Source organism: Bos taurus, chromosome 1 (assembly GCF_002263795.3).
Source record: "Bos taurus isolate L1 Dominette 01449 registration number 42190680 breed Hereford chromosome 1, ARS-UCD2.0, whole genome shotgun sequence".
Classification (NCBI taxonomy): domain Eukaryota; kingdom Metazoa; phylum Chordata; class Mammalia; order Artiodactyla; family Bovidae; genus Bos; species Bos taurus.
The window spans coordinates 139,324,549-139,350,163 of NC_037328.1; the positions used below are offsets into that span (position 1 = coordinate 139,324,549).

At 38.1% G+C, this 25,615-nt stretch overlaps 1 protein-coding gene across 2 annotated transcripts in view; it reads right to left on the bottom strand.

Moving 5' to 3' along the window:
- The window catches only part of BRWD1 (bromodomain and WD repeat domain containing 1), a 123,688-nt gene that overhangs the window by 85,717 nt on the left and 12,356 nt on the right, over positions 1-25,615 (bottom strand). Inside the window, exons 5-11 of one of the 2 annotated variants that reach the window (NM_001103174.2) lie at positions 18,761-18,911; positions 16,628-16,726; positions 15,987-16,147; positions 14,528-14,749; positions 10,264-10,364; positions 2,643-2,713; positions 790-890 (exon numbers count right to left, since the gene is read on the bottom strand). In NM_001103174.2, the coding sequence (NP_001096644.1) occupies positions 790-890; positions 2,643-2,713; positions 10,264-10,364; positions 14,528-14,749; positions 15,987-16,147; positions 16,628-16,726; positions 18,761-18,911 (906 nt within the window). Of the gene's footprint in view, positions 1-789; positions 891-2,642; positions 2,714-10,263; positions 10,365-14,527; positions 14,750-15,986; positions 16,148-16,627; positions 16,727-16,799; positions 18,912-25,615 lie in introns of those variants that run through there. The other variant, NM_001354349.1, reaches the window with a different exon arrangement.

Sequence of the window (25,615 nt, forward strand, 5' to 3'; positions counted from 1 at the left end):
AAAACCAAACACAAAAGTAATCATCTATATAGTTTATAAACAAAGAAAGAGCCCACCCAGTTTTACAGTTAGAAGCACATTTGGTTTAAAGCAAGAGATCTACACTTTTGCTGCTTAATCCTGCCATTCAAACATATATTGTATGTTTAAGAGCAAAGAACCTAACTACATATCAAATCAGACTAAGACACAGCTTTTATCTCAGAGATAGACACACAGGGTTTAAAAAGAAAAAACAGCCTGCTTCTAAAATTAAACCTGTATTTACAATTAATTACATCTACAAAATTAATATGGATAGAAAGTGATAATAAAGTTTAAGTAGCTGAAAACAAGTCGCATTCACTTTGATGATTATGTGCAAAACAAACAAAAATTTCCTTTAAAGTGATTCTGTTTTTTATCAAATAACTTTACAGAACTTCCTTAAGGAGAAAAAGATGACCTGACTGCTGACCAGTACTCCAGAACACTGAGAGTTACCGATCTTTAGTGCACGTTAATAAAATAGCATTCTAATTCCATGAGCTTGGTTAAGATAAACAGGCCCAATTTGAACCTAATCCACCCAAATCAATTGTCATAATCAAATGTACCTGAAGTAGAAATAACCACTGTAAAGCATTTGCACAGTAAGGTTCTGAGCTTATCAGTATCATCTTTCATCTTTAAATGCAATTCCTCCTCCATTTAAGTTGAAAGTAAAATCAATAACAATCTCCATTATTGAGACTATATACCAACAGGAATATCATAAGTAAATCTTAATTTTAAAACATGAAGACTTACAGTGTGACTTTCAAGTTCTGCGATTTTTTCAGGTGCTTCAAAACCCAAAAAATACATTCTGATTACATGATCAGTACTACCTGTGGCTAGAAACATACCACCTGAAACAAAAATTTTAAGTTTTAAAAATCCAGTTTGTAACAAATGTCTTAACCAAAGTTCTATATTAAGCTCTCTACGCCAAAAGTAAATTCATCTCAATAGATCCATCTCATTAAATAAAGAACTTTTAAAAATTAACATAATATATTGTGATATGATTTTTAGGAAGAAATCTGTATCTGGTCTTCATCCCTGTTTCTGGCTGAACTCCTAAAAACCCTTAGAATTTCCTAAGTGAAATGATACTGGTATCTTGATGTTCATATAACAAACCCATTTCAATCACACCAGAGTTTATGTAAATGAGGTAACTTCTGAAAAGCATCTATGGAAGAGGAACCAACCACGTGATAGAGGTTGGGAAAGAGGGCTGGGAGACAGTTGAATCCATCCTTATGGCCAATGAGTTAATCAACTGTGCCTGTGTGATTAAGCCCCATAAAAAACCCAAAGGGCAAGACTCGGAGAAGTTCCAGGTGGATGAACAGGAGGAGATTAGAGAAGAATAGCAGGACTGGAGAGTCCTCCTTCCCACAGACTTTATCCTAAGCATCTCCTCCATCTAGCTATTCCTGAATTATGTTCTTTCATAATAAACCAAAAATCCACTAAGTAAAAGGACTGCTGTCAGCTGTTCCAGCAAATTAACTAAATCCAGGGAAGAAGTTGTGGGAGCCTCTGACCTACATACAGCCTGTCAGCAGAAGCAAGGTGACAACCGGGTCTGAGGCTGGGGGTGGGCTGGGAATCTTGTAGGACTGAGCCTTTATCCTGTGCAGTCTTCACACTATTCTCTAGGTAGGCAGTGTCAGAATGGAGTTGAATTGTAGGATGCCAAGCTAGTATCAGAGAACTGTTTGGTGGTATTATAGCGGGGCGGGGGTGGGAGTGGGGTACACATCAGATGAGGCTTAATTTTAAAAAGTTAATTCAATCTGGAAATGTTCATTATCTCCCTCTGTCATACTGGTTGTGATAAGGACTAAGATGCTGCCACTCCAAAAATGCATGAAAACAGGTTCTGCTTTCTAAATACCTTTACACTCCTAGGGAGTTCCTGGTGACTTAGATGGTAAAGAATCTGCCTGCAATGTGGGAGACCTGGGTTCAATCCCCAGGTCAGGTTCCATCACTGGCTCAGGAAGGTCCTCTGGAGAAGGAAATGGCAACCCACTCCAGTACTCTTGCTTGGAAAATCCAATGGACAGAAGAGCCTGGTGAGCTACAGTCCACAGGATCAGAGAGAGTCAGACACGACTAAGTGACTAACACACACCTAAACATAGCTATGGTATATGAAGTTCACTTGTTTGCATGTTCAGACTTCTATGGGGGAAAATCTTTGACCTCTCCCCCAAACAAAGGTTATCACACAAGTCCACTGTACAAAAAAGAAAAAGAGGAATAATTTCACAAGATGTGTGCAAAACAAACTTAAACTACCAAAAACCAGCAATTCAAAGAAAATCACAATCTTGGCTTATCATACACATGGGGCACATGGCACAGGAACTGCTCATTTGGACACTTTAAGCATCCTTTTTGCCAGTTCTTATATCCCTGGCTCTGATTACCATGAAAAATCGAAGAAAGTCAGCATGGGGAAGATAAGGAAAAGGCTAATTAACATCACAGGTTAAATGTAATGAAATGAACGTAAGACATTCACCATCTATCTGATAAAAGCCATTAGCCATGTGGTTGCTCAAAAAAACTACAAAACTAAGAAAAAAACACTAAAGGTATCTTACCAACACTAAATGAAGAACACAGCATTTGAACACCTGGTCTAGGCTTTTCAGTGAACTTCAGGGGACGTGGACTAGAAAAGAAGAACATGTTGTTTTAAAATACACGTTAACACAGTTTAACATAGTGGAAGTTTCCATAAGCCTCTTATCCTTATTTCATCAGAGGGCAGACAGAATGAAAACCACAATCACAGAAAATCAACCAAACTATCACATGGACCACAGCCTTGTCTAATTCAATGAAACTATTAGCCATGCCATGTAGGGCCACCCAAGACGGACAGGTCATGGTGGACAGTTCTAACAAAATGTGGTCCACTGGAGAAGTGAATGGCAAACCACTTCAGTATTCTTGCCTTGAGAATGCCAAGAATAGTACGAAAAGGCAAAAAGATGTGACACTGAAAATTGAACGCCCCAGGTCGGTAGGTGCCCAATATGCTGCTGAAGAAGAGTGGAGAAATAACTATAAAAAGAATGAAGACACAGAGTCAAAGCAAAAACAACATGCAGTTGTGGATGTGACTGGTGATGGACATAAAGTCTGATGCTGTAAAGAACAATACTGCATAGGAACCTGGAATGTTAGGTCCATGAATCAAGGTAAACTAGAAGTGGTCAAACAGGAGATGGCAAGAGTGAACATCAACATTTTAGGAATCAGTGAACTAAAATGGACTGGAATGGGCGAATTTAATCAGATGACATTTCATCTCCTATTGTGGGCAAGAATCCCTTAGAAGAAATGGAGTAGTCCTCACAGTCACAACTGAAATGCAGTTCTTGATTGCAATCTCAAAAATGACAGAATGATCTCTGTTTCCAAGGCAAACCATTCAATATCACAGTAATCCAACTCTTTGCCCCAATCACTAATGTTGAAGAAGCTGAACGATTCTACGACAACCTACAAGATCTTATAAAACAAACACCAAAAGAAGTAGTCCTTTTCATCATAGGGAAAGTAGGAAGTCAAGAGATACCTGCAGTAACAGGCAAATTTGGTCTGCTAAGTCGCTTCAGTCGTGTCCGACTCTGTGCAATCCCATAGACGGCAGCCCACCAGGCTCCCCGGTCCCTGGGATTCTCCAGGCAAGAACACTGGAGTGAGTTGCCATTGCCTTCTCCGAAATTTGGTTTAGGAGTACAAAATGAAGCAGGGCAAAGCAAACACCCTCTTTCAACAACACAAGAGACAACTCTACATATGGACATCACCATATGGTTAATACCGAAATCAGACTGATTATATTCTTTGCAGCCAAAGATGGAGAAGCTCTATTGCTTCTCAGCCTTTTGGCTAAGATCAGACACAAAGATGGAGAAACTCTATCCAGTCAGCAAAAACAAGACTGGGAGGTGACAGTGGCTCAGATCATGAACTCCTTATCGCAAAATTCAGACTGAAATTGAAAAATGGAAAACCACTAGACCATTCAGGTATGACCTAAATCAAATCCCTTACAATTACACAGTGTGACAAGTGAAAAATAGATTCAAAGGATTAGATCTGATAAAGCGTCAAGAACTATGGACAGAGGTTCGTGACATTGTACAGGAGGTAGGGATCATGACCACCTCCAAGAAAAAGAAATGCAAAAAAGGCAAAATGGTTGTCTGAGGAGGCCTTACAAACAGCTGAGAGAAGAAGAGAAGCTAAAGGCAAAGGAGAAAAGGAAAGATATACCCATTTGAATGTAAAGTTCCAAAGAACAGCAAGGAGAGAGAAGCCTTCCTCAGTGATCAATGCAAAGAAATAGACGAAAACAATAGAATGGGAAAGACTAGCGATCTCTTCAAGAAAATTAGATATCAAAGGAACATTTCCTGCAAAGATGGACACAATAAAGAACAGAAATGGTATGGACCTAACAAAAGCAGAAGATATTAAGAAGTGACAAGAATACACAGAAGAACTATATGAAAAAGATCTTAATGATCCCAATAACCACAATGGTGTGATCATTCACCTAGAGCCAGACATCCTGGAGTCCAAAGTCAAGTGGGCCTTAGGAAGCATCACTATGAACAAAGCTAGTGGAGGTGATGAAATTCCAGCTGAGCTATTTCAAGTCCTACAAGATGATGCTGTGAAAGTGCTGTACTCAATACGCCAGCAAATTTAGAAAACTCAGCAGTGGCCACAGGATTGGAAAAGGTCAGTTTTCATTCCAATCTCAAAGAAAGGCAATGCCAAAGAATGCTCAAACTACCGCACAATTGCACTCATCTCACACACTAGCAAAGTAATGCTCAAAATTCTCCAAATGAGGCTTCCAGAGTAAGTGAACCAAGAACTTCCAGATGTTCAAACAGGACTTAGAAAAGGCAGAAGAACCAGCAATCAAATTGCAAGCATCCACTGGGTCACAGAAAAAGCAAGAGTTCCAGAAAAACATCTACTTCTGCTCTATTAACGATGCCGAAGCCTTTGATCTGTGGATCATGACGAACTCTGGAAAATTCTTAAAGAGATGCCTCCTGAGAAATCTGTACGTAGGTCAAGAAACAATAGTTAGAACTGGGCATGAAACAATGGACTGGTTCCAAACTGGGAAAGGAATACGCCAAGTCTGTATATTATCACCCTGCTTATTTAACTTCCAAGGAGAGGACATCACACGAAATGCCAGGCTGGATGAAGCACAAGCTGGAATCAATATTGCCGGGAGAAAGATCAATAATCTTAGATATGCAGAGGACACCACCCTTATGGCAGAAAGTGAAGAGGAACTAAAGAGCCTCTTGATCCAAGTGAAAGAGGAGAGTGAAAAAGTTGGCTTAAAACTCATTCAGAAAACGAAGATCATGGCATCCAGTCCTATCACTTCATGGCAAATAGATGGGGAAACAATGGAAACAGTGATAGATTTTATTTTCTTGGGCTCCAAAATCACTGCAGATAGTGACTGAAGCCGTGAAATTAAAAGACACTTGCTCCTTGGAAGAAAAGCTATGGCCAACCTAGACAGCATAATAAAAAGCAGAGACATCACCTTGCCAACAAAGGTCCACCTAGTCAAAGCTATGATTTTTTTCATAGTCATGTATGGATGTGCGAGTTGGACCACAAAGAAAGCTGAGCACCAAAGAATTGATGCTTTTGAACTGTGGTGTTGGAGAAGACTCTTGAGAGTCCCTTGGACTGCAAGGAGATCAAACCAGGTAATCCTAAAGGAAATCAGTCCTGAATATTCATTGGAAGGACTGATGCTGAAGCTGAAATTCCAATGCTTTGGCCATCTGATGTGAAGAACTGACTCACTGGGAAAGACCGTGATGCTGGGAAAGACTGAAGGCAGGAAGAGAAGGGGATGACAGAGGATGAGACAGCTGGATGGCATCACCGTCTCAATGGACATGAGTCTGAGCAAGCTCTGGGAGTTGGTGATGAACAGGGAAGCCTGGCATGCTACAGTCCATGGGGTCACCAAGAGTCAGACACGACTGAGTGAGTGAACTGAACTGAACATACTGGCTTTATGCTGAAATCAAAACTGTGATTCAAACATCTCCCCAAAAACAAAAGCCCACAACCAGAGAGCTTCACAGCTGACTGGAGTAGAGCTAATGCCTATCCTTCTGAAACTCTTTCAAAAAATCGCAAAGGAAGGAACACTCCCAAACTCATTATATGAGTCCACCATCATCATGATACCAAAACCAGACAAAGACATCATAAAAAAAGAAAATTACAAGCCAATATCACTGAACATCAACACAAAAATCCTCAACATTAATTCAAGCAAACAGAATTCAACAACACATTAAAAAGATCATACACCATGATCAAGTCGGGTTTATCCCAGAAATGCAAAGATTCTTCAATAAACACAAATCAATCAATGTGATACACCATATTAAATAACTGAAAGATAAAAACCATATGATAATCTCAACAGATGCAGAAAAAGCTCCTGACAAATTCAAAAGCTTGTTTTGCCCATTTATGGGCATAGAAGGAACCTACCTCAACATAATAAAGGCTATATACAACAAACCCACAGCAAACATTATTCTGAATGGTGAAAAACTGAAAGCATTCCCTCTAAGATCAGGAATAAGACAAGGGTACCCACTTTCACCCGGAAAAGGCAATGGCACCCCACTCCAGTATTCTTGCCTAGAAAGTCCCATGGATGGAGGAGCCTAGTGGGCTGCAGTCCATGGGGTCGCTAAGAGTCAGACACGACTGAGCAACTTCACTTTCACTTTTCACTTTCATGCATTGGAGAAGGAAATGGCAACCCACTCCAGTGTTCTTGCCTGGAGAACCCCAGGGATGGGGGAGCCTGGTGGGCTTCCGTCTATGGGGTCACACAGAGTCGGACACGACTGAGGTGACTTAGCAGCAGCAGCAGCAGCCCACTTTCACCACTATTATTCAACACAGATTTGGAGGTCTTAGCTATGGCAATCACAGAAGAAAAAGAAATAAAAGAAATCCAGATTGGAAAACAAGCAGCAAAACTCGCACTGTTTGAAGATGACATCATACTATACATATAAAATCCTAAAGATGCTATCATGAAATTACAACAGCTAATCAGTGAATTTAGTAATGTTGCAGGATACAAAATCAATACCTAGAAATCACTTGCATTCCCATATGTTAACAATGAAAAACAACAAAGAGAAATTAAGGAATCAATCCCATTTACCACTGCAACAAAAAGAATAAAATACCTAGGAATAAACTTACCTAAGGAGTCAAAAGACCTGTACACAGAAAATTATGAGACTGATAAAAGAAATCAAAGATGACATTAGCACATGGAGAGATATTCCATGCTCCTAGGCTGAAAGAATCGGTATAGTGAAAATGACTGTACTATCAAATGCAATGTAAAGATTCAATGCAATCCCTATCACGTTATCAAAGGCATCTGTCACAGAATTAGGACAAAAAATTTCACAATTCGTATGAAAACACAAAAGACCCCAAACAGCCAAAGCAATCTTGAGAAAGAACAAGGCAGCTGGAGATATCAACCTTCTTGACTTCAGACTATACTACAAAGTTACAGTCATCTGGACAGCATGATAAAAAACAGAAATGTAGGCCAATGGAACAAGATAGAAAGCCCAGAGATCAACCCATGCACCTATAGGCACCTTTTGACAAAGGAAGCAAGAATACACAGTGGGGCAGATAGTCTCTTCAATAAGTGGTGCTGGGAGAAACAGAGAATGAAGAATTGAAAAATGAAAACACTTCCTAACACCATACACAAAGATAAACTCAAAATGGATTAAAGACCTAAAAGTAACATCAGAAACTATAAAACTCTTAGAGGAAAACATAGGCAGAACACCATATGACATAAATCACAGCAAGATCCTCTATGACTCACCTCCTACAGTAATGGAAATAAAAACAGTAAGTGGGACCTAATTAAACGTAAAAGCTTCTGCACGGCAAAGAAAACTGTTAACAAGGTGAAAAAGACAACCCTCAAAATGGGAGAAAATAATAGCAAATGAAACAACTGACAAAGGATTAATTTCCAAAATACATAAGCAGCTCATTCAACTCAATATCAGATAAACAATCCAGTCAAAAAGTGGGAAAAAGACCTAAACAAACGTTTCTCCAAAGAAGACATACATATGGCTAATAAACACACGAAAAGATACTCAACATTACTCTAAATTATTAGAGAAATCCAAATCAAAACTACAGTGAAGTATCACCTCACACCAGTCAGAATGGCCATCATCAAAAAATCCATAAACAATAAATGCTGGAGAGGGTGTGGAGCAAAGGGAACCCTGTAACACTGTTGGTGGAAATGTCAATTGATACAGCCACTGTGGAAGACAGTATGGAAATTCCTTCAAAAAAAAAAAACTAGGACTAAAACTATCATATGACCCAGCAATTCCACTACTAGGCATATACCCTAAGGAAACCAAAATTGAAAAAGACACATGTACCCCAATGTTCGTTCACTGCAGCACTATTTACAATAGCTAGGTGATGGAAGTCACAACATAGACTGTCCACCAACAGATGAATAGATAAAGCAGCTGTGGTACATACATACAATGGAATATTACTCAGCCATAAAAAGAAACACATTTGAATGAGTTCTAACAAGGCAGATAAACCTAGATCCTACTATACATATGAGTGAAGTTAAGTCAGAAAGAGAAAAACAAATATCACATATTAATGCATGTAATATGGAATCTAAAAAGATGGTGCTGATGAACCTATATGCAGGGCAGCAATGGAGACACAGACACAGAGAACAGACTTATTGACACAGGCTGGGGAGGAGGTAAGAAGAAGAAGGTGGGATGAATGGAGACAGTAGCATGGAAACATATACACTACCATATGTAAAACAGATAGTCAATGGGAATTTGCTGCATGACTCAGGGAACTCAAACCAGGGCTCTGTAAAACCTAGAGGGGTAAGAAGGGATGGGAGGCAGAAGGGAGGTTCAAGAGGGACGGGACATATATCCGGCTCATTCATGCTGATGTATGGCAGAAAGTTAAAACAATGTTATAAAGCAATTATTCTTCAATTAAGAATAAATTTTTTAAAAAGATAATGGCTTTAATCTAGCATACATAAATGTTGCCATCTTACTTCTATAGTACCTCTTCGTATACCAAATATTTCCACAAACACTGTTATAGGTGGTGGATGTGAGAGGACTGTCTAACCCCCAAACTTACATGGATCCTAGTACACAGAAAGAGCAAGCCCACTAACCACTGTTCTGTAACTGAGGTGATTAAAGCTCACAGAGTGTAACAGAACCCATTATCAAGGCCGCAGAACAGGCTGTAAAACCACCAGATGATAGCATGCTCTAACAGAAAGAGAGCGCAAGCTGCATATCAAACATTAAATTTTTAGTAGCCACATCATAAGTAAAAAGATAAAATTAGTTTTAATCCATTTAACACAATATATCCAAAATACTACAACAATGTTAATAAAATTTTAATGAGAACTTTAATTGCTTTCATAGTATATCCTTTAACTCTTCCGTAGCATATTGGACACTTATAATACATCTCAATTTGAAAAGTTTTCATCAAAAATACTTGATCTGTACTGAGATTTCATGAAACTTCTAGTTGAAAAACTAATTCACATACTCAAGTTGTTTAAAATACGCTTAAAAGTTCTATAAGTACTGAATCATATCCATTAAAAACTTAATAATTCGATTCCTCAATTGCACCAGCCACAACCAAAGTGCTCAATAGAGATGTGTGGTTAGTGAGTACCACGTTGGGCAGTGTAGGGCTATAATCCAGGTCTGATTCTTAAATAATTCCTGCCTAAATTTCTGCCTATGCATATAATTATATATATTTCTAACATTTTTCAAAATGTTTCACACACTATCACTTTTTCAAAAACATGTGACCACTAAGAGAGAACAGCTCTGCCCCTTTAACATACCCAAATATCTAAATGGTACAGTGTAAACAGCAGTCAACAAGGTACATGCACTGTATTTATCAAAAATTACGTTCAAAAGTAAAAAGGCAATCACAATACATAATTTCTCTTTATAATCAGATTTCATTTTTAGACTAAACTGTAACATCACGAAAAAAGAAAAAACTTACTACACAATTACAGTCACTTACCTGAATTTCAGGGATTCTAAATCCCACTGCCAAAAACAAACAGTCCCATCAGCACCAGTGGAGACCATGTATCTTTGCGAGCCTTTGGCCATGGGGCTAAACTAAAAAGGAATAAAAACATTTACACATCAGTTTCCCAAGCTGGCACTAACATTACAGTTTAAGTTTTTCAAAGTTAATTTCAATTGACACTTTGAGTAACACACAGGAAATCCAAAATACAGGTGATGCTATAGTGAGAACTCCTAACCAATAAAAAAAACAAAACAAAATGAAAGTCTATCTCTAATTTATAAATGTAATGTGATCTCAATAAAAGTTTATTTTGGAAACTAATAAGAACGGTCAGAAAAACTTTCATTAAGAGAAAGTAAAGATCTAGTCCTGTTGATATGAGACCTACCACAAAGCCTCAATAATTAAAACTATGGGGCACAGTACGTACATTATGACAGAAAGACCAACGGAAAACTGTGAAGTCCAAACTGGACCCTAACACACAAGACATACAACAAAGGAGCCATCTCAGTCAGATGGGGAAAAAATGGACCATAAATGCATAAATGGTACAGGACAACTATGCAACAATCTGGGGGAAAATGGATCCATTCTTGAGACTATAAAGCAGGATAAATTCCAAGTGATCAACATTTTAAATATTTAAATAACAAAACCATAGAAGTATTATAACAAAAGAATTATACTGTAACTTCAGAATAGGGTTAACACTTGTGTTTAATAAAGTACCAACTGTGCTACACAAACAAGCTAGAGAAAGGAAGATCCTTTTGGTCCAGAAACATCCAAGACAGCTTAAAAGACAGAGAGGGAATTGTAAGGAAAACAAGAAAAACACACTTAGCAAAGGAGTAAGATAAACAAAACTACCAAAGTGAGAGGGAATGTGGTATGTGATAGCAACAGAAAGATCTATACTAACACTGAAGTTACCTTGGAATACATGAGCTCTTATTACTGTCAGTTTAATTCTATATATAATCTAAAACCCTAGAAATGATATTTGTTGCAGGTGGTCAATGTTTATTTCCATTTACCCATACACATTTTCTTTCAATTCTTCATTCCTTTTTATTACTCCAAGCCTGGGATCACATTCCTTCTCTGACTGAAGAATACTATTTCAAATTCCCCTTAGTGCTGTCCCATCAATAAAAAACTCTGAGTCTGACTGAATATGTGTTTACTGCACTTCAGTGGATTTTCAGTAGGTTCAGAATTCTTGACCTGCAGTCATTTCCTATCAGCACTCTCAGAAAAGCACTCTTTGTCTATGAACCTCCACTGCTTCTACTGAGAAGCTGGCCATCAGTCTTGCTCCTTTTGTTATTTTCCCCTCTGATTCTTTAAGATTTCTCTTTGTTTTTGGTTTTAAAACTAAATGTGATGTTCAATAGTTGTAGTTTTCTGTATATTTACTCTGTTCAGGAACCTTAGCATTTCTTCAATCTGTGGCTTTATTTCTTTAGTGTATTCTGCAAACTTCTCAGCTATTATCACTACAAACACAGCTTTGTTTCATTCTCTCCTTCAGGAATTCCAGTTACACGTATGGTACATATATATGTATACACATGTGGAATCTTTTCAGCATTTCCTCTTTATTAACTAACCTATTTTGGTACATTCTAAACTCTTCACTCTGTGCTTCCATTTGTTTATTTTCTCTGGCCTCATTGCTAACTCATTAATTCTCTCTTTGACTTCCTTAGTAGAATTTAGTCTGCTGTTAAAACCATCTACTGAACTACTAAATTCAGTTGTACATGTCAGTTCTCAAATTTCCTTTTTACTAATTCTAGTTCTCTGATGAAATTTCATCAGTAGCTGAATTTACTATGCATGGATATTTCCAAGATATATCCTCCCCAACCCTACAAGTCTGTCAAAATTTCTGCTAAGCTTCTCAGTCACCTATGAAACTGCTGTTGCTAAGTCGCTTTAGTCGTGTCCGATTCTGTGCGACCCCATAGACGGCAGCCCACCAGGCTCCCCCGTCCCTGGGATTCTCCAGGCAAGAACACTGGAGTGGGTTGCCATTTCCTTCTCCAATGCATGAAAGTGAAAAGTGAAAGTGAAGTCGCTCAGTCGTGTCCGACTCTTAGCGACCCCATGGACTGCAGCCTTCCAGGCTCCTCTGTCCATGGGATTTTCCAGACAAGAGTACTAGAGTGGGCTGCCAACTGCTAAATGCCTTCAAATTCAAGGTTCCTCGCTCTGGGCTTTCCATATCTTGGCTACATAATTTCTCACTATGTTAGTACTTTGTGGAATGGAATGGAAATGAAAACAGTGACAGACTTTACTTTCTTGGGCTCCAAAATCACTGCAGATGGTAACTGCAGCCATGAAATTAAGACACTTGCTCCTTGGAAGAAAAGCTATGACCAACCTAGAAAGCATATTAAAAAGCAGAGACATTAACTTTGCCAACAAAGTTGGCATCTAGTCAAAGCTATGGTTTTTCCCGTAGTCATGTATGGATGTGTGAGTTGGACCACAAAGAAAGCTGAGCACCAAAGAATTGATCCTTTTGAAATGTGGTATTGAAGAAGACTCTTGAGAGTCCCTTGGACTGCAAGGAGATCAAACCAGTCAATCCTAAAGAAAATCAGTCCCGAATATTGGACTGATGCTGAAGCTGAAACTCCAATACTTTGGCCACCTGAGGCGAAGAAATGACTTAGAAAAGACTGTGATGCTGGTAAAGATTGAAGGCAGGAGGAGAAGGGGACGACAGAGGATGAAATGGCTGGATGGCATCACCAACTTGACAAATACGACTTTGAGCAAACTCCAGGAGTTGGTGATGAAGAGAAGCCTGGCATTCTGCAGTCCATGAGGTCACAAGGAATCGGACACGACTGAGCAACTGAACTGATTAGTACTCTGGATACTTTTTCACCTTCATCCAACTTTTCTATTAATAGTTTCCACCTAAGCATTATGTCTCTTACTCCTCAACATCTTGATGCTGCTGCTGCTGCTGCTAAGTCGCGTCAGTTGTGTCCGACTCTGTGCAACCACTTAGACGGCAGCCCACCAGGCTGCTCCGTCCCTGGAATTCTCCAGGCAAGAACACTGGAGTGGGTTGCCATTTCCTCCTCCAATTGTTACTTGATACTCAAGGTTCTAACTCTAACCCAGTTAGTCTAATACTAACACTATTGAGAATGTAAGCAATCTGTGTTTTAAAGAAAGCCTCCAAGTGACTCTCATACGCATTAAATAAAACTACTACTCCAGATCCAACAACCAACTTACAAGAAACACAAAGAAACACGTTAATCTATTCTACAAGGAAGCAAATGGTACCCAAACTGTGGGAACTTTATAAACCCAATTTCCTCAACAAAGAAACTGCAAAAAAATTGGACTAGATGGTGAAACTTGTTGTAAAATTCTTTTAATGTATAGCAACCAATTGTAAGATATTGACTTTGGTTCCTAATTCAAACAAACTAAATAAAATAATGCTATTTATGAAAGAGTCGTGACTGACTCTTTGCGACCCCACAGACTACACAGTCCATGGAATTCTCCAGGCCAGAATACTGGAGTGGGTAGCCTTTCCCTTCTCCGGGGATCTTCCCAACCCAGGGATTGAACCCAGGACTCCCACACTGCAGGCAGATTCTTTACCAGCTGAGCCACCAGGGAAGTCCATTTATGAAACTATTTGAAATTTGAACGTCAACAAACAAGTGTGATAATAATGTTTTTGGTTGTGTTTTTAATAAAACACAGTAGACATACTGAAGCAGTTACAGATGAAATGATATGAAATCTAGCATTTGCTTTAGGTACAAGGCGAAATAGATGAAGAACTGGCCAGGGATGATGGACACATAAAGGCTCATCGTACTATTTTGTCTACCATCTATACGGTTCAAAAAAATTAATGTCCACAATAAAGAAAAAAAATATAGTTCAGCCAATTTTTTAAAGGAGAAAAATTATTAACCTGTCACCATGAGTGTATGTATAATTGCCACTCACTCAGTTCAACTGTAAACCTAAAGGAAATAGTAAGTCATCCCAGTAAAGCTCTTAACTACATTACATATCTATTACATTACCCTTCCAAGATTCATGGAACTATGATTAATTATATTTTTCCTGATTACTAAATTTAAAATAGATCATGTAATTACTAAACATCTCACTATTTCTCATCTCCAAAGATAATGACCATTTAAATGAAAAGGAGACAGTCCACAAATGTGCACACTAAAGTGGGTTTTACCTGTAAAGATGTAATTGACCCCGTGTGTCCTTGGAGCACAGCAACTGGAGCACAGGTTCTCAGGCACCACACTCTAATTATTTTATCACAGCTCCCTGCAGCAATCATTGTATTCTCATAGTTTACTGCCATATCTGAAATTTCTGCAGAATGACCTCTTAATGTGGACAATAGGCGGCCATTGTGTGTGGACCAAATCTTCACCAAACAATCATCTGAACCCTAAGAAAAAATATACCCCAAGATAAAATGTTAATACAGCAAGTCTTATATTTCATTAAAAAAATACCATTCACTTGTCACACAAATATATCTCCTCCTCTCTTTCCAACTGTCGAATACTCTGTAAATTATGAATCTGATGGCCAAGAACACTTACAATGTTTTTTTTTCTTCAAATCAAATAATAAAAAAGATACATTCTTGTAGTTTTCATTTCTATGGCTTAGACCTATTATAAATACTATTTTCTCCAAATTCTCTGCCATGTAATAAGTCCAACTAAAAGTCCAAGGCTCATCCATTTCAGTTAACAAAGTTAAATGTTTGTTTAGTTCACATTAAGTTAAATAACTTGGTAAGTATTAGTTAGGACAGTTCTGTTTCACAATGGCAATTGTGGCAATTCCAAAAACAAAAAATAATGGGACTAAAGCCCTCATTTTAAATAACTAAGCAACAGAATCTCAAATTTATAGTACCATCCAGTATCCATCCATCCAGAAAATATCTGAATATCAACTGTGAATCTCAACAACAGAAAAATGAAATCTAAACTTCTTATCCATCCTAACTTCCCTTAAAACACTGAAAGTGAAGTCGCTCAGTTGTGTCCAACTCTTTGTGACCCCATGGACTGTAGGCCACCAGGCTCCTCCATCCATGGGATTTCCCAGGCCAGAATCCTGGAGTGGGTTGCCATTTCCTTCATCAGGGGATCTTCCCGACCCAGGGATAGAACCTGGGTCTCCTGCATTGCAGGCAGACGCTTTAACCTCTGAGCCACCAGGGAAGCCCAAATTCCAAAAATTTACATGTAGTTTTACAATAATTATAAAATAATCTTTCAGTGTTAATCAATTTCCCCAGATCATGAGTAATCAATGTGAATAAGAATCACCTGTAGACATTTGGCTTTTGAGGGGAGAGGGTCTTTCTGATTAGGGGATTTTTTGGATTGTTTTTGGTTAATACACACTAGAACCTAATTCAGTAGGTCTAGAATGAGCTGGAGGTGATCCACCAACACCATACAAGGCCTGATTATCTGCTTCAGAATTACAGGGGATACTTAATAAAAATGCAAATAAAAATGCAAAAATGCACAGACCCCACACCAGACCAAGTCAAAATTTCTGAGAAAGGGAAAAGACATATTTAATTAAGCTTTCCTAGATAATCGTGAAGCACACGAAAGTGCTCCAGATGATACCAAATTGACTTTAAAATGGTAACTCACTGTAAAGATTCTATGTCCTGTCCTATCAAATGCTACACAGTAAACAGCAGACAGATGTCCGAGAATCCTCCTGTGCATTTTTATGTGCTGATACATAGCTCCTGGAAATGCTGTGCTAAAAGTGGAACACCCTGTGAGCTGTTTTCCTCGATGGATCTCCACTAGGAAATAAAAACATGAAAATGGTTAAGGGGAAGCCAGTATGTGAGAAGCTAAGAAAAACTCCAAAACAATTTCTAGAGGGCCACAAAATTTAACACTTGAGAAATCCTAATGATGAAGTTTCTTCCCAATTCTGTTCTATTATAAGCACTGCTGCTGCTGCTGCTAAGTCGCTTCAGTCATGTCCGACTCTGTGCGACCCCGTGGACTGCAGCCTACCAGGCTCCTCCGTTCCGTGGATTTTCCAGGCAAAAGTACTGGAGTGGGGTGCCATTGCCTTCTCCGACTATAAGCACTAGTACAGATTTATTAAATAAGATTGTTCTTCATTACCTTTTATTACTTTTAGTAATAATTTTAGGAAAGCAATTATCTGAAACATTACCAGCACCTCCTTTAAAGTTTTAATACAGCAGTTACAAAATTGGTCAAGAAATTAAAAAATTATTTTGGGCAACTGAAAAGTCAACCTCACTTACCAAGATTTGGTGGGGAACCATAATTCACCGGCATTTCAGGAGGTCTTCCTCTATGAAGAGCAGCAAAGGCAGAGCCCTTCCAAACTGTGTGCCTGCAGTCTTTAAAATGAATTTTAGATACACATAAAATCTTGAAAGTTAACCCCAAGAAAGATTTTATAGAATACTTACGTATATTGTAATAAACTGTTTATTAAAAGGTTTACCAACTAATATATTTTAACAGAAAAGCCCTAGAGGTTTATTAGACTATTTCTGAAGGAAAAAAAAAAAAATTTAAGACATCTCAGATACAACAACAACAACTAACATTTGTGTAGCACTTTACAATTTACAAAGTGCTTTCCACATACATTATCTCATTGAATCCTCACAACAACCCTGTGAGGTAGGTATTATCGCCAATTTACAAGTGAGGTAACTGAGGCTCAAAGGTTCCAGGACCTTTAAAGAGATCCACTGCAAATACTTGTCAAGATGGACCATAAAACCAAATCTTTTGACTCCAAGTCCTACTCAATGCCAAATGGATTTTATTTTTCATCACAGAATTACACCATACAATCATTAGTGATAAAGGTCTTACTCGCAACTGATCCAATTTTCCCATAATGGACATTTTTGTAAGGAAATTTTTTTTTCATTTATATGAAAATCCTTGACTTATTTAAATGTTACTGAGTTTAAAATTAATGCTGGCCAATATTACCACGACTTTAATCTCCTTAGTATTGACAAATGGCTTTCCTCTTGTTTTAGGATCATAGACAATCCTTTACACAAGAGCACATGTAGGACCTGTGAGTCTGAACACTTAATTCTGAAGTCCTATCCCTCATAGCAAATACACAAAGAAAACTGTCTAACCCCCTCTAGAGGAGATAGCAGCAGAGCACAGAGTATGCTGTGCTAGAAATTAGCTTCTGGCAGGAGGAAGGGAAGAAAGGAATTATATAAACCTCCACTGAGCCTCGGGTGCCCCAAACTAACAGGCATATCATGTTTTACAGGAATGAATTCATTACCACTATCATTATCAGTTACAAGGCATCCTCTCATGTCACTAGTACAAACAGAGAAATATAGTCCCTACCCTAGGACAGCTTGCTGAAAAGCTTCTTCTACAGTCTGCCAGTTCTAAAGCAGTGCTCATCACAGAACAACATTGAGCTTGACACAAGTAAAGAAAACAGAAGAAAACAGGCTACCCAAGCAACTACTATATAACAACCTAAAATAGAATAATTACAAGGTGAGTAGAACACAGAAAAAGGAGGAATATGAACAGTTTCCTGATTCGAGCCACAGTGTGGCGTGACTACATAGAGCACTGAAAAACAACTAAAGCTGACAAACCAGTCTGGCATGGAACCAAGAGGAAGGGTTGCTCTTTCTCAGTCAAACTTTATACTGGTGGAGCCATCTAAGAGGCAGCATCACAACAGCAACAGATCTTAAAAATAATCATGAGGGATGAATGTGACGGATACTCAGGATCAGAAGAGCCAACATTCTTGCCCATTAGCGGTTAAGCCACGTTGTATACATAGATTGTATCACATACATATACTCAGTCTAAGTGATTTATACCAAGCTAACAGAAAAACAGCAATTCCAAACATTTTGCTACCACACAATTTCGCAAAAAATTAAATTGGTGGAAAAAGAACCATGCAATTGTACATTTTTGGTACTCATTTTCAAAATGCTACCAAATTTAGAAAATCACTTCCCCTTATAACAAAGGGCTTGCAGAATCTAAATATCAAATGAAATACTTCTAGCATTTAAAGAGTTTATTAGACACATACAATTACATTCAATGAAGTTATAAGTGAGCTACAAAATGGAAAATTAAGAACTCACATTGATAAAACCTCAAACACATCTCAGAATAAATTCAAGCTTTTGAGCTTAACATCTGTACCTTTATCATTTTTTAAATGCAGAAGGACCCATTAAACACTGACGTAATAGAAATCAATGCCTAGGCTAAATGCAGAGAATTTTATAGTCCACAGCATGGTTTTTAGTTACATATCACCTTTCTTCCACAATGCTTACATTACTTCACAATTATAGTAATTATTAAGCTAGTAATACAAAGCAGAACACTTCTTCAAATTAAGGTACCTTTTGCTGTACGTAGCAAAGACTGCCTTCCTGCCCCAAGTAAAGAAGTGACTCTTGAAATGCTGGGTGGGATCTCTTTATCCAGCATGGGACCGATGCGTTGGCAGATTTGCAACAGATGGTCAGGAGCCACATGCTTATTGGACAAGACCTGATTGGAGAGCAAGTTTTGAAAACAACATTTTTTATAAGAGTTTCAAAAAACAAATACTTAGGGACAAATTTGACGAAATATGTGAGAAACATATACAAAGAAAACTACAAAATGCTGCTCAGACAAATTAAAAAACAAAATAAGCAGTAAATTAATCTACAGATTCAAAGGCATCCCAACCAAAATCCCAGTAGGCTTTTTTTGTTGTCGTTAGAAATTGAAAATTTTATTCTAAAATGTATAGCAAACAGCTTAGAAAAGCCAAAACAGCTTTGAAAAAAAGCAAAGTTGAGAACTAACCACCTGATTTCAGGACCTGTTATATAAGAACTGATTTTTAGCAAAGGTGCAAAAAAGAAGATAAATCTTTTCAAAATTGGTGTCAAAACAAGGGAATATCCATTTGTCTAAATAATTATAATAATAATGAAAGTGAAAGTGTTAGTTGCTCAGTCATATCCAACTCTTTCCAACCCCAGAGTTTGTAGCCCACCAGGCTCCACTGTTCATGGAATTCTCCAAGCAAGAATACTGTGGTAGCCATTCCCTTCTCCAGGGGATCTTCCCAAACCAGGGATCAAACCTGGGTCTTCGCATTGGAGGCAGATTCTTTACCATCTGAACCACCAGGTAATTAACTTTAATATGTACATGACACCATAAACAAAAATTATCTCAAGATACATCATAGATCTAAATGTTATCATCTAAAACTTTAAAATCTATAAAAGAAAACTTTAGAGAAAAATCTTTATGACCTGACATTAGGCAAAGATTTCTAAAATGACACCAAAAACAAAATCCACAAAAGAACAGATCAATAAAGTATCCTTCACCAAAACAACTTCAGTAGGTATTGTTAAGAGGATGAAAAGACAACCATAGGCTGAAAGAAAATACTGGCAAAGTATGTATCTGATAAAGGACTCATATCCAGAATACATAAAGAACTATCAAGACAATAAATTTTTAAAAACCTAATTTTTAAGAATGATTTGACTAGACACCTCACCAAAGAAGACATACAGATGGCAAACAAACACATGAAAAGACGCTCAACATCAGTGGTAACAGATGAAATACAAATTAAAACCATAATGAGATATCACTACACATCTACTAAAAAAGCTAAAATCTAAAAAACTGACCAGACCAAGATCACAAGAATATAGAGAAACTGCTGGTAGAAAGGGAAAACAGTACAATCACTTTGGAAAACAGTGAGGTAGTGTCTTTAATAGTAACACATACATAACCATTTTATCCAGCTGTAATACTCATAGGTGTTTACACAAGAAAAAAGGAAGCATATGTTCACATAAAGGTTTGCACATGAATGTTCTTGAACAGCTTTCTTCTCAAGAGCCCGGAAGTGAACACAATTCAAACGTCTATTAACAGGTGAATGACTAGACACATTACTGTGTCTGTACAATGGAATACTCCTCAGCAATAAGGAAATTTAGTAACACAAATTAATGGGTGAATCTCAAAATAACTGTGGAAAGAAGCCAGAAAAAGAGCACATCCTATATGATTCCATTTATATAAAACTCCAGAAAATGCAAATTAACTTATAGTTACAGAAAGCAAGTCACAGGTTACTGGGGGCTGGGAGAGCAGCAGGAGGAATTATGAAGAGGAAACCTTTGAGTGTAAGAGGGATGTTCACTACGATGATGGGTTCATGGTGTAACACATCTAAATCTATCACTCAAACATTTTATATGCAGTTTATTCTGTCAATTATATCTAAAAAAAAAAAAAACCTAATGTTACCTGATATAATTTGGCATCAATTTTAACACTTCATCCCATGGGCTCCTCAATCGCATTGAGGAAGTTCTGACAAAACATCACTGTCAGGACTGTCCCAACATTCAAGACACACAGTATCTCTGCTCCCTTCCATTAATACCAAAAATATTCCCCATGCCATTCTGATACCAACAATGGCTCCACATTATTTCCAAATTCCTTGAGAAACCCCATTCCAAAAAAATTTGAAACCAAGTTCTATTAATAAATCTCTTTTGGCTCTGAATCATGAATTCAAATGTAAAATAAACTTGGATTCAATATAAAGTTTTTGTTCATAAACCCTGGTGACATCTTTAATTTTCCAACCTGACTTAACGTTTCCCACCATAATAGATATTCCAAGGCAAAACTCAAAAGATATTATCAGAGCTCAGTCAGACCTCAAAAAAGCATTCACTTTTTTGAGTGCCAAGATATCACTTGGCACTCTGCTGCAAAGTGTCAGTATGTAAAAGTTCAAGAACTGTTGCAGATAATTAGCTCATCATAAGAGTGGAGAGGAAGACAGGAGGAACTAGAAGGTAATTCCAACAGGATCAAGAAAATCAAAGATCTAAGACTTTGTCAGTAAAGAAAACCTGAAAACAAAACCCCTATTAAAGCAATTGTATTGAGTGACCTGAACAACATAAGGATTAAATATCCTTTGGATTAAATATATAAGATAAATGACTTTGGGAAATGGCAACATGACTTCCATAACGTGGAAAATCACACTTCTCTAATAGTTCTCTTTGAGTTTTCCACTATTTAGGTGGATGTGTGTGTCAGTCTCTCAGTCCCGTCCAGCTACTTGTGATCCCATGGTCTGCAGACCACCAGGCTCCTCTGTCCATGGGATCTTCCAGGCAAGAATACTGGAGTGAGTTGCCATTTCCTTCTCCAAGGAATCTTCCTGACCCAAAAATCAAACCCAGTCTTCTGCATTGCAAGTCGATTCTTTACCTTCTGAGCCACCAGAGTAGCCCATTAGGTACACAGAGAACTCTTAACTATATACACAACCAACTCTATCTGAGTTGAATGGAGACTTGTTTTGAAGATCAGCTATAAAAGCTATGGATAAAAAAAAAACTCTCCAGAGAAAAGGTATGGATAGAAAATTTTAAACAGATTGTTTCCCAGTGGTAGAATCTTATTTTCTCTCAAGTGATATGGAAAGAGAGCTTTACAAACATGCAATAAAAGACTGCCTGTATTGAAGCAGCAATAAAACTGATCATTAAAATAATAGGAAGCTTCAACACAGATAAATGGATCTAGATAAAGTCCTTATAGGAATACAGACTCCATATGGCAGCTATTAATTCCCATGAAGAGAATTACAGATTCTCTGCATTTTTTCTGAGGATTCTAACGTAACCAAATCTAAATAATAATAATGATAAAAATCAGAGATCTGGGGTGGGGGGGACATCCTATTCTTGTACAAAATAAGATGTATCTGAAAAATAATATGGTCCTAGTACCAATATAGACCAAAAAAAGAAAAAGAAAAACCAGTCCTGAACTTTAAAAAATATCATTTTGACAAAAATTAATATAAGTAATAAATAGGTAATTTTCCTTTAATATTTTCAAGTCCTAGATAGGAGCATTAGTAACAGTTTCTAACAAGAGCTTCAATCAGTATGTCAGTTATACAAGGCTCTCAGGAGTCAGGCCAGAAGCTAAATCCTTTCAGTGGCCAAACAGCCAATCCCTCGACCCTCTAGTTCACTGTAACCATATTCAGTTTCAGGAAGTTTATCAGCCACAACCCTAGAATCACTGTGTCATTATCACCAAGTTCTGGTCATAGTGATCATGAGCCCCTTTCAAGCCCTGGGTGGCAGTTACAGAAAGTGGGTGTAGAGTCTAGATAACCTAATTGGAAAATTATGGGGGAAAATAGCTTGTTCTATAAAGTTTGGGATGCTGTAATCTAACCAGGATCTAAAATGAATATTTAATATCTTAAAGATGTACCTGTCTGACCTTTACCTTTCCCTCAAAGTATCTTAAACTACATCCAGAAATTTTGCAATGGAAAATGTGTAAGTGTTAAACTACCATAACTCCTGTAACAATGAAAATTACAGTACAACAATGAAACACAAGAAGTGACAGAAAGCACTGCCTTTTACACAAAATACAAAATTTGGTGTCTTCCTTAAGAAATTCTCCTCAGCTTCTGATGACAGACGTTCTTTATTTAAAATGTGCAAATTTAGTATCAATGGCAAAATATTCCCCTAAGAAATAAGAGGAAAAAAGAGCTTAACAGTATAGACAAAAGACCTACACAGAGAAATGTTCTAGTGCTGGTGTGAGATCTTCATGTAAAAGCACTTTAATGCGTTTTAATTACAGAAAGTTAACTAGCTCTAGCTTCTCAGAGCAATGACTGCTTGCTTACCCAACAGCCATCACCTCCCCACTTCAGCATTACCTCACTTTTCCAGTTTCTTTCATAACCAAGAGCCCACATGATCTAGTTCTGGCCAATGAAACTGAGAAGAAATCTCCTGAGGCAAGGGAACATTCCTGGAAAAATTCTCCTCCCTAATAAAATAGTCACAGGAAGAAAGAATTCTTCCCTCCCAGCATTTCTAGGGTATGATGGCAAGAACTGCAAAAAACCATCCAGCAACGTAAAAACTACGAGTCTGAAGTAAAAAGACCAAAACGGCAAGGCTGCCAAAGAAGAAAGGCAAAGACTGACTCTAGTGACGCCATTAGACCCCTGCATCAATTCTATTTATAGACATTTAAGAAACCATTGTCCATCTTCATTGTTACTTAAGCCACTGCTTCTCAGCAAATGTATTGATCAGATAAGACTATTGTGCCACATGCAATCTCACCAATCCTAACAGCATGTTTCCCAATCTGAGTATCTGTAACAAAGTAACCCACCAACCATCTCAATCAAGCCAGGCTTGCCTAGAAAATGCTATTAATGCTGACTGCTATGTTAAACCGGAGAAGGCAATGGCACCCCACTCCAGTACTCCTGCCTGGAGAATCCCATGGATGGAGGAGCCTGGAAGGCTGCAGTCCATAGGGTCGCTGAGGGTCGGACACGACTGAGCGACTTCACTTTCACTTTTCACTTTCATGCATTGGAGAAGGAAATGGCAACCCACTCTAGTACTCTTGCCTGGAGAATCCCAGGGACAGGGGAGCCTGGTGGGCTTCCGTCTACGGGGTCACAAAGAGTCACGACTGAAGTGACTTAGCAGCAGCAGCTATGTTAAACAGAGATACAGCCTTAGCTAACATTTCTATGCAGTTCTATTAATACCATTTTCATCCTCCCTTAGCAAAACAATGATCCCCCTTTCTAGACCATTTCAGCTTTTTCAAATTACAAACTATTCAGGAGAAAAAAAAATCTAACATTTCTGATATTGTCTGCTTGTTTGGGATAGAACCCTGGCCCTGGCAGTGAAAGTCCTAACCACTGGACTGTCAGGGAATTCCCATAAGATTTCTGATTTTGTTGATAAGAGAGTTCTCTTGCTGTTTCTAGACCTAGCATCAGATCATCTGACAAGAGTAAAATACAGAAAGCAAAATTCTCAGGAATTTTATCCATAAATCAGCTGACTTCTGAAGCATCTTGAGATTTGTGTGCATCAGTCTCGTCTGACTCTGTGCAACCCCATGAACTGTAGCCTGCCAGGCTCCTCTGTCCATGGGATTCTCCAGGCAAGAATACTGGAGCAAGTAGCCAAGCCCTCATCCAGGAGATCTTCCCAACCCAGGGATTGAACTAGCGTCCCTTAAGTCTCCTGCATTAGCAGGTGGGTTCTTTAACACTAGTGCCAGCAACATCTGGGAAGCCCCATCTTGAGATTTCTGCTATATCAAATCAAAATAACAGAATTTTCTAAGCTGAGTATGACCAAAACATGGATTTATTAAAGTCTGAATTCTATATGGAACTTAATGAAGAGATAAATATTCTCCCCCCCAAAAAACTTCATTTTTTAAAAATGTTTAACAAGATGTAGCATTGGGTTGGCCAAAAAGTTCACTCATTTTCCCAGTTACGATGGCTCTAGTAGCACTTAGTTGTCTTACCTTCATTCGAAGTAATTTTGTTAAGATTGTCTTGTGACAGTTGTCATATCAGCATGCATTAAAAAAAAAAAATTTACTGAAATTGGTGAATTTTTGTGTAGCCATTTTAAAATTGAAGATAGGGGAAAAAGCAACATTTTCAGCATACTATGCTTTATTATTTCAAGAAAAGTAAAAACCCAACACAAAAGACTTGTGCAGTTTATGGAGAAGGTGCTGTGACTGATCCCAAATGTGTCAAAAGTGGTTTGTGAAGTTTTGTGCTGGAGGTTTCTCACTGGATGATGCTCCATGGTCAGGCAGACCAGCTGAAGTTGATAGCGATCAAAGTGAGACATTGAGAATAATTATACCATGAGGGAGTCAGCCAACATACTGAAAATATCCAAATCAAGACTTCCCCGGTAGCACAGTGGAAAAGAATCTGCCTGCCAATGCAGGGGATATGGCTTTGATCCCTGGTCCAGGAAGATTTCACATGCTGTGGAGCAAGTAAGCCCATGAGCCACAACTTCTGAGCTTGCACTCTAGAGCCTCAACTATTGAACCTGGGTGCCACAACTATTGAAGCCCAAGCACCTAGATCCTGTGCTCTGCAACAAGAAAAGCCACCTCAATAAAAAGCCTGCATACCACAGTGAAGATCAGCCTCCACTCACCACAACTAGAGCAAGTCCTAGAGTAGCAATGAAGACCCAGTACAACCAAAATTAAATAAATAAAAATTTAAAATATCCAAATCAAGTGCTGAAAATCATTTGCACCCAGTTGGTCATGTTCATTGCTTTCATATTTGGGTGCCACAAAAGCTA